The sequence below is a fragment of the Dasypus novemcinctus genome, chromosome 23 (genome assembly GCF_030445035.2).
Source record: "Dasypus novemcinctus isolate mDasNov1 chromosome 23, mDasNov1.1.hap2, whole genome shotgun sequence".
In the NCBI taxonomy this organism is placed as follows: Eukaryota; Metazoa; Chordata; class Mammalia; order Cingulata; family Dasypodidae; genus Dasypus; species Dasypus novemcinctus.
Window position 1 is genome coordinate 16,765,422 of NC_080695.1, and position 12,269 is coordinate 16,777,690.

Here is a 12,269-nt window from a genome sequence, read left to right on the forward strand (position 1 = left end):
AAAATTACGCTCAGTGAGGGAAACAGGATTCCAGTCAGGCACAGCTCTTCCGACGTTCACGAGTTTCATAAAACGAGGTGTGCCTGTGTGCACGTAGCCCTTCGTTTCCCAGCTGAGGAAAAACGTCAGCACACGAGCAGGACTCGGGGATAGGCTGGCGTTCCTGGGACCCGTTCTGCTCCCACCGTGGGCCACCCCGAAACCTCCACCGCAAGGAGGCCTCTGAGGAAAGGCCCAGCTCTCAGGCCGCAGTGCCCCAGGCCGTCTCGTGTGTGGGACAGCTCTGACAGAAATCAGAGCGCAGCAAACCTTCACCGAGTCCGTGCCGCGGGCTCAACCCGGGTAGCTCTCAGGCAGTGTGGCCAAGCAGATTGTCCTCACTTTCTGGATGAGGGGATAGATGCAGCCCGGCCAGTTCTAGCGTGTGGTCACTTGCCCCCCTGCGAGGTGGACCAGCCTCACGGTGTGGGGCCGCAAGGGGGCTGGGGTCCAGGCCCATCTGGTTCAAAGCTAGAGGCCTGGTTGCCTCTGGACATCAGTCACCCCACGAGGACTTTGAAAGAAAAACACACTTTGTGCATTTAAGGGCCTATCCGTATAAGGTGTTTTCTCAGTAAAATCCCCAGCTCGTTTGGGCTAGTTGTAAGTGCCAGGTTCGGAGCTTATAGGTTTGCTGCCAGTCCTGGCTACTTCCAGTAACCGTGTACCTGCACCCTCAGGTGTTTGCAGTGGAAGAATACTGATTATTCTGAGCAGACCCCACTGCTGCCCTTCCCTTCCTTGGGAGATTTCTGGCTGGGCCGAGTGATGTTTTCTGTGACTGACCGCCGCCTCCACGTTTGTCAGCTCGGAGACTGGCCATTGGGCAGCACGTTGTGCAAGAAACAGCTGTTGTTTTGACAAAGGATGTGCTTGTTTCACTTGTTGAATCACCAGAAGTGATTCCAGAGTCATCCATTCCAGGCCCCTGCGCTCAGGGCCAATGATCATGCAGGCTGGGAAAGCCGGGGTCTGAATGTCAAACAGATGAAGGTCAACATGTTGTGTGACATACACTTATGTATAATTAAGTGTGTGTATTTTTTCACATTAGCAGGCTTTTAAAATCAATATGGAGAAGTGGGTATAGTTCAGTGGTTGAACGCCTGCTTCCCATATATGAGGTCCTGGGTTCAATCATCGGTACCTCCTACAGAAAAATCAGTATGTGTTACAGTTTTCTAAATAGCTATTCCATGCACATGTTAAAATATTCAAAAGATGCATACTAAAGTGTAAGTATACTAAAGAGTAAGTCCCCCTCACGTGTTCCCTCCTGAGCCAAGCAGTTACCAGTATCTTCTCTATCTCTCTAGAGAGAGAAAACAAAGCATACACGAACGTATGTATACATACTCTTTTAAACAGTGCTTTGTTCTGCACTTTGATATTTATGCTTAAATAGATCTTGAAGATCATTTTGTTAGCAATTACAGGGTTATCCCCATGCAAATGTGCCAGTCGCTCTTGCTGGACATTTAGATGGGTTCCACTTTTTTTTTTTTTTTTCCATTTGTGAGCTTTTGATGCCGCTCAGATGTGGGGGCCCTAGCTGCTCTTCCTGCACGTGACCGATGGTGACTCAGAGCCGTGGGCCCCTTGCGTCAGGCCCGGCCTCCCCCTCCCCACAGAACACATTAAAGCCGCTTGTTAATGTGTCATTAGATTTGACACTCGGAGTATAGGCAGACTCAGTAGGTAATAAAAGAGTATTTGGCTTATGTTTAATAGCCATCTCCTCCCTTGGAGTTGTCTCCATGGCCTTAGAACTCCTTAGTGTCTAAAAGGATTTGGTAGGTTTTTTTTTAGGGGACTGGGTCAAAGACCGTGAGCCTTAGCTCGGACCAGCCGAGAGCGCGGGGCCGTGGCCGTGCCATCTGTGTCTGCTCGGGGGCTGGCAGTGCAGCAGTGCATTTGGAGGCCCCTGTTGTGTCTTGTGTCGACCTACATATGTCTGTGGGAATGTGGGCACAGGAGTAGAGGGGCTCCTGGAGAGTCCCCGGCTGCCGGCAGCAAGCCCTGTGATAGAGGGGGGCCTGCCCCCCAACAAGGACCTGGTGAGGCGCGGCCCTGCGCGGCCTGGCTTTCCCGTGGGTCAGCCCAGGGAGCGCATTGGCACCCGCCTGAGCGCAAGGGGCAGTTGCTGTGAGCTCCTTGCCGCCTCCCTCAGTGTCTCCCTGTCTCCCCACACGGGGGTCAGGGCCAGGACCCCGCAGTTACCTGGGCACCCCCAGCGTGCAGTGCTCTCCCGCCTCCACGCCAGCCTTCTACTTGGAGGAGGAAACAGGGTCCCCGACAGCAGCATCCTGCTCTCTTTCTGTTTTTCTCTAAGTTTTCTGCGTCTGTGTATGACTGGAATGAAACACCAACTTTTTTGTTGTCATATTTCAATATTGGCTTTTTTCCCCTTCTTGAAGTCTCCTTTTATAACTTCTGCTACTGCTTAAATATAGACGTCTAAGTCCTCCTCCTTACCAGATTGTTGATATTTTTGAAAGCCTTCTGCTTATCTGTGATTGCTCTCTCTCCTCTCTCTATCCCCACTTCACCGCCTTGGTTTCGATTGCTCTTTTTTTTCCCTGCCTTCACTTCACTGGGATGTGTTTCAAATGTGGTCTATCAAAATGTTCAGTGTTTCCCTCTTTGCTGCAATAGCTTTGACATCTGTTCTTGAATTCTAGCCCATGTTATTCTTTTGGACTTGTTTGCCCAGAATTTGCTTTAATGCCAGAAATAACAAAGGGGAGAATGTGGGGTGGAGGGTATCTCTCCTGTCCCCTGTTTCTAAACCGTCTGTGCTTCCAAGTTGGTGGCTCCGTGGCTGGCTGTACCTGCACTCTGTCATCTCGTCCGGCTTTTCCTGGGGTGCAGTGGCCCATCTCTAGGGTACAAAGGAATGCCCAGCAAGGGGCTTGCAGAGTAGTTCGGCGACTTCCTCCAGAGAGGAGGTGGAAGCTCCTGGGACGGGAGGAGAAGGAAGGACATGCTTCCTCGAGGCCTGTGGAAGGATCTTGGTCTTTGCGATGCTCTGCTTGGCCGTGGGGTGATGGTCCGTGTCATCGAGAACCACTTTTAGCAGCTCCCTGTAACCCTGAGCAGAATGTGCCGGTGTGTGCCATCAACAACCGAAGCCGCGCAACACGGGAGCAGGCCTTGAGGTGGCTGCAGAAACGTGTCCTGCTGTCTGCCTGGAGCACACTCCCGAGCCATCTGCTTCAGGCTCGTTTGAAACAGATCCTCTTGGCAAGTCCTTCCAGAGTTTCTGAGGCCAGGACATGGGTTCACTGGTGCTGCTGAGTGTCAGATTGAGGGTGAAGGGGCACCCTCAACCCCTGACAGGTCCTCTTACCCAGAATCCACTCCTGGTGGTTCTTAGGATTTCAGCCCAAGTACAGTGGTTTGAGGGTAACTGCTGTTGCTGGGTGCCTCCTTTCTGAAGTTTATAAGATACTAGAAAGACTGAATTATTCTTCGAATTTACCTTTTAAAGGTCCTTCTTGAAAATAAGTGATAGATTAGTTTTAATGGTATCTATCTTGGTGCCTGGCCTATTCTAGTAAGCTCACAATCAATAAATATTGGTTGAATGGAAGCAAATCAAGTATGACTGCCCAAGTGGTTGCCCCATCAGAGGCCTAGAGTTCAGCAGGCAGCCTGGAGCACAGAGACATGGCAAAAAAGAGACACCTGTTGAGAGCAGAAATGGAGCTGCTCCAGGGAGGAGTGTCATCTGGGCATTGGCCTGGCTCTGGTTTTAACAAAGGGCAGTGTCACTGCGTGTTTCGTTACAGGAACATAGCGTCTTGTGACAGGCATGTTGGTGCAGAGCATACCGAGGCGAGCAAGTATGGTTTCCTCGAACCAGTCTGTGTGGGATGGATGGGAACCAAATGGTTTTGTTACTTTCTCTTTCCGCTTAACCCCGCCCCTCCCCTGCCAATGAGTGGCCCATCTCGGCAGCCCCTGGGGTATGTCCCCAGTGTCCTGGTCAAGGGATCACCTCTGGTGCAAAGTGCGTTTGCAATCTCATTTATCTCATTTATCGTCATTGTTTCTCATGACAGAGAGAACTTGATGCCACCGCAACAGTATTGGCGAACAGACAAGATGAGAGCGAACAGTCCAGAAAGCGGCTTATCGAGCAAAGCCGGGAGTTCAAGAAGAACACTCCAGAGGTGAGGCGGGCTGCCACCAGCGTCCGGCGGAGGGGTTTGTCATTCTAGCACGTGGTCAGGATGTATTTCGTAAGCATTTCGTTTTATTGGACAATTGTGTGGCAAAGGATCTGATTTCTGTCTTTCGTTTGTCCCCAGTCCCAGTCTAGCTGCTGCGTATCACCACGTGGGCTGTTGTGATGTCTGAACTCATAGGTTGCTTGGAAAATTAAAGCTTGAGCTTATTCCAGATGCAGGTGTTGAACAAGCTGAGTACATAAGAGTACATGGCCAGGTGTACAGAGATGTGCGGTCTTGGAGCCCAGCCCAGCCTCTGACCCCCGACGCCACCTAGAAAAGGGGTCCGTGAATCTAAGGACATCACCAGGTGGAGGGGCCTCAGGGGGCCTGCTGCCCTGCTGGCGGGCGGGCACAGTGCCTGAATGTCACAGGCATCTGGGCTCGCAGGATGCCGATACTTCCCATAAAACAGACATTTAGACTGGTAGTGTCTTGTCTGCAGCCTGTGTGTTTCTCGAAATGCACTTTAAAGGGCATTGGCAATGTGCTCTTTATGTTCCTATTTTTTTCTTGTAAGAACGTGTTGGAAGGACAGCGTTTGGAGTTGCTGGGGCACATTTCCCTGGTCTGTTTTCTAGGTCTCGCGTTCCCTTCAGTCCCTATCAAAGGCTCAGTAAGAAAGAAAAAGAAACCAGAGTGTGATGGATACTTGAGCAGATCTGGGCACTTCTTTCAGGACCACTTCTGCCAGGGGGGCCTGCGGTGGTTTTCATGCTTCGTTCCCACCTGAGCCCCTGGTCCCTTTCCCGGGGCGGGAGTGCCTCGCAGCAGCCCTGGCTCCCAGGCCTCAGGGCTCTTCCTTGGCTCCTAGCACTTCCATGTCAGACAGAGGAACAGGCTGGAAAGAAAAGCTGCTTTCCAGGGGGGATGCCCTTGACTCTACCGTTCTCAGAAATTATGTGTGATTTGGATTTCTTAAAGTGAGCTCATGTTACGTGTTTGGTGTTTTTTTTTTCTTTTTGGAGGTGCTGGTGGACCCAGGACCTCGTACGTGGGAAGAAGATGCTCAACCCCTGAGCTACAGCCACTCCCCAATAATGCGAGCTCATTTTAAATGTTTCAAAGGAGCTTGCTGTTGAAGAGGGGGCTGTTGTACACCATTTTATGAAACAGATTATTAGCCCTCTGTTTTCAGAGTAAATATTTTGGGGGAACATATGGGAGCACCGGGGAAAGAAAGGGGTCAGTCCAGGCAGACTAACCCCAGACGGCTTCAAATCTTGGACCCACGACTTCCCTTCTCCACCCCACCCTGGCCTTCTTTGTGGGTCTGACACGTCCTACCAGACTGAAAATGCAGGTCGGGGTGATGGGTGCCTGCGGCTCGCTGCCTTCTGTGCAGCGCGGGGCGGGCGCTCTTCTCCACGTTCATCCTCGCTGTGAATACGGACAGAAGGGGGAGAGGAGCCAGGAGCCAGGGCTTCTCCTAACTGCCTTCTCTCGCGCTGCTTCAGAGCAGACCTGCGTGGAGAGTCTAACCGTGGGGCTTTCCGAGCGCCCGTCCTTGACCGCCCGCGTCTCCTCAGGCCAACCCCCTTAGCGTCCGTCTCACGAGCTGCTCTCAGCACCGTTCCAGGAACTGGCTGTCATCGGCCGTCCTCGGCTCTCACCACTCTCCCCTCAGTGCAGGGGACATCTTGGTCACCATCGGCCCAGGGTTTCCACGGAAAGTCCGAAAAAGAAGGGCAAGGCCATCCATCCCGGCAGTGAGACCACACAACAAACAAACAAGGAAATGTAGTAGGCCGGCCAGTAAGCACTGTGGAGACGATTAAGCAGAGAACTGGATTCCTAGATGTTCTCCTGCAGTCCCTTGTCAGCTGCTGTGCAGGCTGTGCCAGCCAAGGAGGTGACACGATTGCCTGTGGCTACCTGGGCCCCGCCCTGGGTTGATAAACGTTGGTTGAACTGCACTACGTCCCGCGCCGACATCCCAGCAGGCTTTATTCTGCAGGATCGTAGAACCAGCTCGCACGGCTCATATCGAACCCGTGGTCAGTTACTCGAAGGAATCCAGCCTTAAACTGTGTGTTAATCCCGATAAATAGAAGACGCCCGGGGAGGAGGCAGCCTCCTTGGTCTGCAGCATTTGGGGCATTTCTTTGCAGGGCACATTGTGAAGACATTGCCTTGCGTTGAGAAAGGACACCCGGGAGCAGTGAAGGCTGTCGCCCGGCGGCCGAGGCCGGCGTGTGCTGGGGTTCCTTCCCTGCAGGAGCGTCTTAGTGCAGGGTGAATTTCCAGGCAAGCGGCAAGGGGAGAACCCCCTTCTGCTGTCTGCTGCCCCAGACGATTCCCGTTTCATTTTTCTGTCCAGGGACTGTCCTTGAGATCTGTGTGGGGGGGGGGGGGTTGGTCTCCTGTGGGAACTTTGAGGCCAAGACCCCACGGAGAACTCAGCCAGCCTCACTCACACCCCCAGCCAGTATCTTCTGCTTGAAAATTTGAAGCCAGTTAAGGAGGTGGGGGCAGGGAGCTGCAGCCCAGGCCCTGTGGGTGCACGGAGGCCTTGGCAGCACGGGCAGGGCGAGTGCTGGGCCTGGCTGCAGGATGCAGAGGGGCATGTGGGGCAGTTGTTGTTGAAGTCTCAGTCCAGAGGCCCCACTCTGACATCAGTCACTCTGTCTAGCTCTACCACTGGACAACCAGAGAAAGAAACGAACACCTCTGTGATCAGATTTGCAGAAACTGGACGTGTGAAAATGAAGGCTGCCCAGAGCTTTGTTGCGAGGGGTAAAAAGGTTTGGCGAGGCGTGCCCCTCTCTTACAGACCCAGACCGCCTCGAGCTGTTGGCTTGGTCCTGCGAGGCCCTTCCTCAAGGGCAGCTAGCGTGGCCCACCCAAGGCCAGTGGGCGCTCGCTGGTGTGGTGCTAAGTGCGTTGATTGCCGGTGAAGATGTTGAAGTGCCTCTTTGTTCTGATAAAGAAGAGCGTTTCCTCCCTGGGTCTCCTGAGTGTCTGAGGTGTCTAATACTCAGCACCAGGCACCAGGGAAAACACAGAGGCGCCTGCGGTGTGGCCCTCCCCATCAAGGGCCTCCTTATCTTTTACTGTGGGCGTTAGGGGGCGAAGCCTGGGCTCTGACGGGGAGCCTGGAAGGCCGGTGGAGGGTGTGTGGAAGCGCAGCCGGGCCGACAGCAGGGGCCAGCTCAGACGGGGGGAGAGCGCCTCTGCTGAGACGGCGAGAGCCTTGACCATCTGCCTGGAATCAAATTTTTTTTTCCTAAGTTTCAGTTTTATGTCATTAGATTAATATAGACATCTGTAATAAAGACTATAGATATTATTACTTGTCTTTATTTTAACTGTGGGTGAAATACACATAACATACAATTTGCCATTCTTAGCCATTTTAAAGAGTACAATTTAGGGTTCGCAGTGTTGTGCAACCATCGCTGGAACATTTTCGTCACCCCATACGGAAGCCCCCTACCCCATTAAGCAGCTACCCCCACGCCCCTGCTTGTCCCTTTTTAATGAAAAAAAAATTCCACTTAATTTGAAGGGGATTGCAGTTATTCTGTGAAGAAAGTTTTACATATTTCTTGGAATCAAAAAAGATCCTTTCAAAGAAATAGTTTCTTTTTTTTCTTTTCTAGCCAAGCATCGATTCCCTTTTGAATTACTGCTCGGCAGTGGACGTCGATCCGTTCAGGCCGGCCTTTGTAGTTTGCATTGCTTTCCATGTTGGATGTCGCAGGTGGCTTCCCAGCCCGGGTGGCCCTCGGCAAGCTAGGTCACCTCCGAGTCCGCTCTCTGCCACCTGCGAAGGCCCGTGAGGAGGAGGCCGGCCTCGCGGGGTTGCTGTGAGGGCGACGCGCCACGTGACGTGCTGGGGGCGCCTCAGAACCAGCCCAGGGAACCTCAGAACAAAGCAGTTACAGGCAGTTTCCTCTTAAAGCTTCCCAAAATGAAGTTTGTAATAACACGTACTCATTTTGAAAATATGGGAAGAACCATCACCCTTCACGGAGGGGAGAGGAGCCGAGTGCCACAGATGCCGAGGTGCAGCGATTTTTATCACGAGGCCGTTCTGAGGCCTTGTTTTCTGTCCCGCCGGCGTGGCCAGCCCCTACCCCAGAATGTTTTGTGAGAGTCTGTGTAAGACTTTGTCCGTTTGGTATAGGTTGCCTGTAAAACGGGCCACGGCTCTTCTGTGAGGGAGACTGAACTGTAGTTCAGGAGCTCGGCGGCGGTTTCTTTTCCCCTGAGGTACTTGAACTCGGCTTGGCCTCTCAGCCTTCATCTTTAATCTGAGCACTGGTGATGTCTGGTCTGTGTCTGTGCCTGTGCCTCTTGCCTATCTCTGCCCAAATGCGTGCGGCTCCTCTCAGGCCACCGTCCCTTGCCCCGGGCTCAGCCCTCGGGTGACCGGGCCACGGGGCCGGGCGCTGTCGCTCACCAGCTGCCTCCAGCTGGGGACGGTGGCCCTGGGCGTGACGTCAGCCGCAGCCCCCGCTGCCCTGCCTCCTGAGCCAGCAGGCCCGCTTGTGACAGGGAGCGGCCTCTCCACTGCTGTCATCGCCGCTTTTTCTGAACCAGAATCTCGATCTGCCCTTTCTCTAGCAGGGCTGGAGTATTTTTCCGATTCTCGGGGAGCAGTTGTAAAACCTGCGTTCTGGGGAGTTGTCCTGAGAAGTCGTGGGCCATCCTTGACGTGAACTAGACTGCTTGTTTCCTTCTGGGTGCAGGGCTGGGGTCCCCTGCTTCAGGGAAGCCCAGTTGTCTTTGCACGGTCAGGATGAACGGTTTCTGAGGAAGATAAGGCAGTGCGTGGCCATCATGTTAGCCGCTCGCTTTCTGCCTGGGTAAGGGAGACAGAAGGGCGGACTCTCCGGGAAGACTTTACGATTCCTTTTCCCCTCCCTGTGAGAGAAGGAGTTGGAAGGGTGGTCAGGGAGAGGAGGGTGGTAATATATAGCTAAGGCCTGGGTCCAGACGCGTTAGTCACTGCCTCAACGGCCTTTATATAGGCACTGCAGGGCGTGACTCAGCCTGGAAAAAGAGAGTCACTTAAAAATAAAGCTGCAACTCAGGGCCACGTCGGGCCCGGGCGGCCCTGGGATGGCGTGGCCGGGGCTCCGGGAGCGGCCTGACGGGGCGCCCTCGGCCTGCCAGGCCTGCAGGGGTCCTGGGCAAGTCAGGAAGCTTGCCGGAGCCACCTGCCTGTTTTGAAAACCTCTCTAAGATGAGGATGGTAATTAGAGTGACATCATGAAATGGTTGAGGACCAGATGAGCTCACAGAGGATTCAGCATGCTTTTTAACCTGAAAAACCAGGTACAGGTGTTACTGCCTTCGACCTGAGTTGTCAGCGTTACAGACTGAAGTCCCATCTCTTTCGTTTTGCACAAATTAATCGAGTCTGCAGGCAAACGGCTTGGGTTTTGTCATCCTCGTTGGGGCATAAAATCAATGCCAGCTAAGGAGCAAAACCACCAGCATGATTTTTCTCGTCGGTTTGGCCACGGGAGGGCCTTCATTGGAGACCCACAGCCCTGGCTGGACAGACAGACCATTACTTCCGAAAAGGAGGGACAGACCAGACGTGCCGCTTCAGATGGAGCCTTTGCAGTGAGGACAGTGCTGCCCGACGAGCCCTGCGAGCTTGGAAGCGGGGGGCTGGCTGCCAGCTAGAGTGCCAGCAGCCCTCCACGCAGTGCATGCTGGGGACGCCCCCTCCCTGCCCTCCCGCTGGGCGGCGGAGCTCCAGCACCTTCTCCCACCTGGGAGGTGTCAGGGTCTCTGTGTTCTCATTTAGCACCGCCCTCTGACTACTGCGGACACTGAGTGATGAGCACAGTGTGAAAGGGCCCTTTTCTTTCCAAAATAGAAGACATTTAAACAAATGTTCGTTTCATCACTCCGCAAGATTCAGTTCTCAAAATAAGTGGAGAATAAATAATATTTTATTTGACTCCTCAATTTTGTTTTAATTTTTTACACAGTTAAAAAGTGAATTCAAGAAATGCCTTTCTCTGGCAGTTCCTCAAAAAGGTAAATTAAGAGTTCCCATAGGACCCAGCAGTTCCACTCCTAGGTGTGTACCCAAGAGAATTGAAAGCTTATGTCCACACAAAAAGCGGTGTACTGTGCTCGTGGCAGTACTGGTCCTAAGCGCCCAAAAGTAGAAACAACCCAAATGTCCACCACTTGATGGCTGGATGAACAAAATGTGGTCAAGCCACACAAGGGAGTATTATTCAGTAATATAAAGGAGTAAAATATAGATGTGTGCCATACTGTGGATGAACCTTGAAAGCATTATGCTATGTGAAAGAAGCCAGATGCCCAAACCCCACATGTCGTGATTCCATTTATATGAAGTAGCCCGAGTAGGCAAATCCATAAAGGCAGAAAGTAGATTAGAGGCTGCCAGCAGCTGGGAGAGGGGAGGATGGGGAGTGAGTGCTGATGGGTACAGGATTTCTTTTGGGGATGATGAAAATGTTCTGGAATTAAAGAGGGGGAAAGGTTGCCCAGCCTCGTGAATATGCTAAAAACCACTGAATTATACACTTTAAAAGGGTGAATTGTATGGTATGTGAATTATATCTCAATAAACCTGCTATTTTTTTTTTTTTAATTCCTGTCTTCATGGGGGTGGAGAAAATTCCTGCAGAGGTTTTTAATTTAGTTCTCCTTTATCCTCTGAAGGAACTCCTCACATAAAAATAACTTGTAAATTTTCTTTTTGGCATTTGCAACTTTTTTTTTTCTTTTTTAAATTTTTAAAAGTCACCCTAGTATTTGGCAAAATTATGAAGCCCAAATAATCTACTTGGGTGTTTAATCATTCTAGAATCACCTGCCGTTAAGTTACAATAAGACTTTAACCAGAAAAAGTTTAAAAATTAAAAGTGAATGCTTAATTGTTAACAATTAAACCCATTAAGGCAGTTTATCAACCCAAAAAGTTTCTTTTGGGTCCCTAGGGGAGAAAACCTGCTTCGAGAGTGTGGATGGAGTAGTGCATACAATTAAAACCTCATTCTGCTCTAGTCAGTGGTGTCTGGTGGCCACATTATTCCTCCGTATTCCAGCAAGGCTCCAGAAAGGCTGCAGAACGTGCTCCAGGGGGCGTCAGGTAGAGGGAAGAGCTTGGGCTCGGGGACTGCGCGCTGGGCAAGGGCTCGCTTCGTTTCTCAATAGCTTTCTGACCTTAGTAGCATTGGGACAGAACCCTAACCCCTGTTCCTTAATCTGCAAAAAGACGTTCTGCCTACTTGCTGGGGTCACAGGGAGAAGAATCAGAGATTCCTGGAAGGGAAAGTGTCCAGTCCTGGCCTGGGGGTGGCGTGGGTAGCTAGTGAGTGGTGGCATGGCTGTTTAGGCTGAGTGACCTTGAGCAAGGTCACCGGCCATTCTGAGACTGTCCCCTTATCCGTAGAGTAGAACAGATACGTCACAGCTGCGGTGAGGGTGAGATGCGTTCACGGGTAGGCAGCAAAGGGTAGGTGCACAATAAACGCCTTTCTTCCTCCGCTCTGCCCTCCCTTCCTTCTGCAAGTAGCCCTGGGCTTTCGCAGCAGGCCGGGAATAGTGCGAGGTACTGAGATACAGCAGTGCCTGGGGGAGAAGGTTCCAGCTCTCATAGAGCTGTCATCTGTCAGGGGACAGGCAGGCAGTGACCAAGTAAACGGATGAACAGACAAAATAATGTCAGGGAGCAGAGGTGGCTCAAATGATGAAGCGCCTGTCTCCCACATGGGAGGTCCTGGGTTCGGTTCCCGGTGCCTCCTGAAAAAAAAAGGGAGATGAACAGACACAGCAAAGTGCAAACAACCGAGAGGGTGGGGAGAAATAAATAAATATTTAAAAAAAAAAAAAAAGGTCAGGTGGTGAGAAGAATCAAACCAGGACAATATGGCAGTGAGAGAGAGCACAACTGAGACTGGAGCTTCCCCCTCACACTCCCCTCTCAAAACAAAGCCTGAGTAGAGATTTTGAAACAACCGTCAACGAACTCGGGCATGTTGTTCGGGGCAGCAGGCT

The 12,269-nt window shown here is 52.0% G+C and overlaps 1 protein-coding gene across 7 annotated transcripts in view; it reads left to right on the forward strand.

Moving 5' to 3' along the window:
• The window catches only part of CUX1 (cut like homeobox 1), a 336,617-nt gene that overhangs the window by 70,875 nt on the left and 253,473 nt on the right, over positions 1-12,269 (forward strand). For all 7 annotated transcript variants that reach the window (XM_058285907.2, XM_058285909.2, XM_058285904.2 and 4 more), the window contains exon 2: positions 4,104-4,214. In XM_058285907.2, coding sequence (XP_058141890.1) covers positions 4,104-4,214 — 111 coding nt within the window. The remainder of the gene's footprint in view (positions 1-4,103; positions 4,215-12,269) is intronic.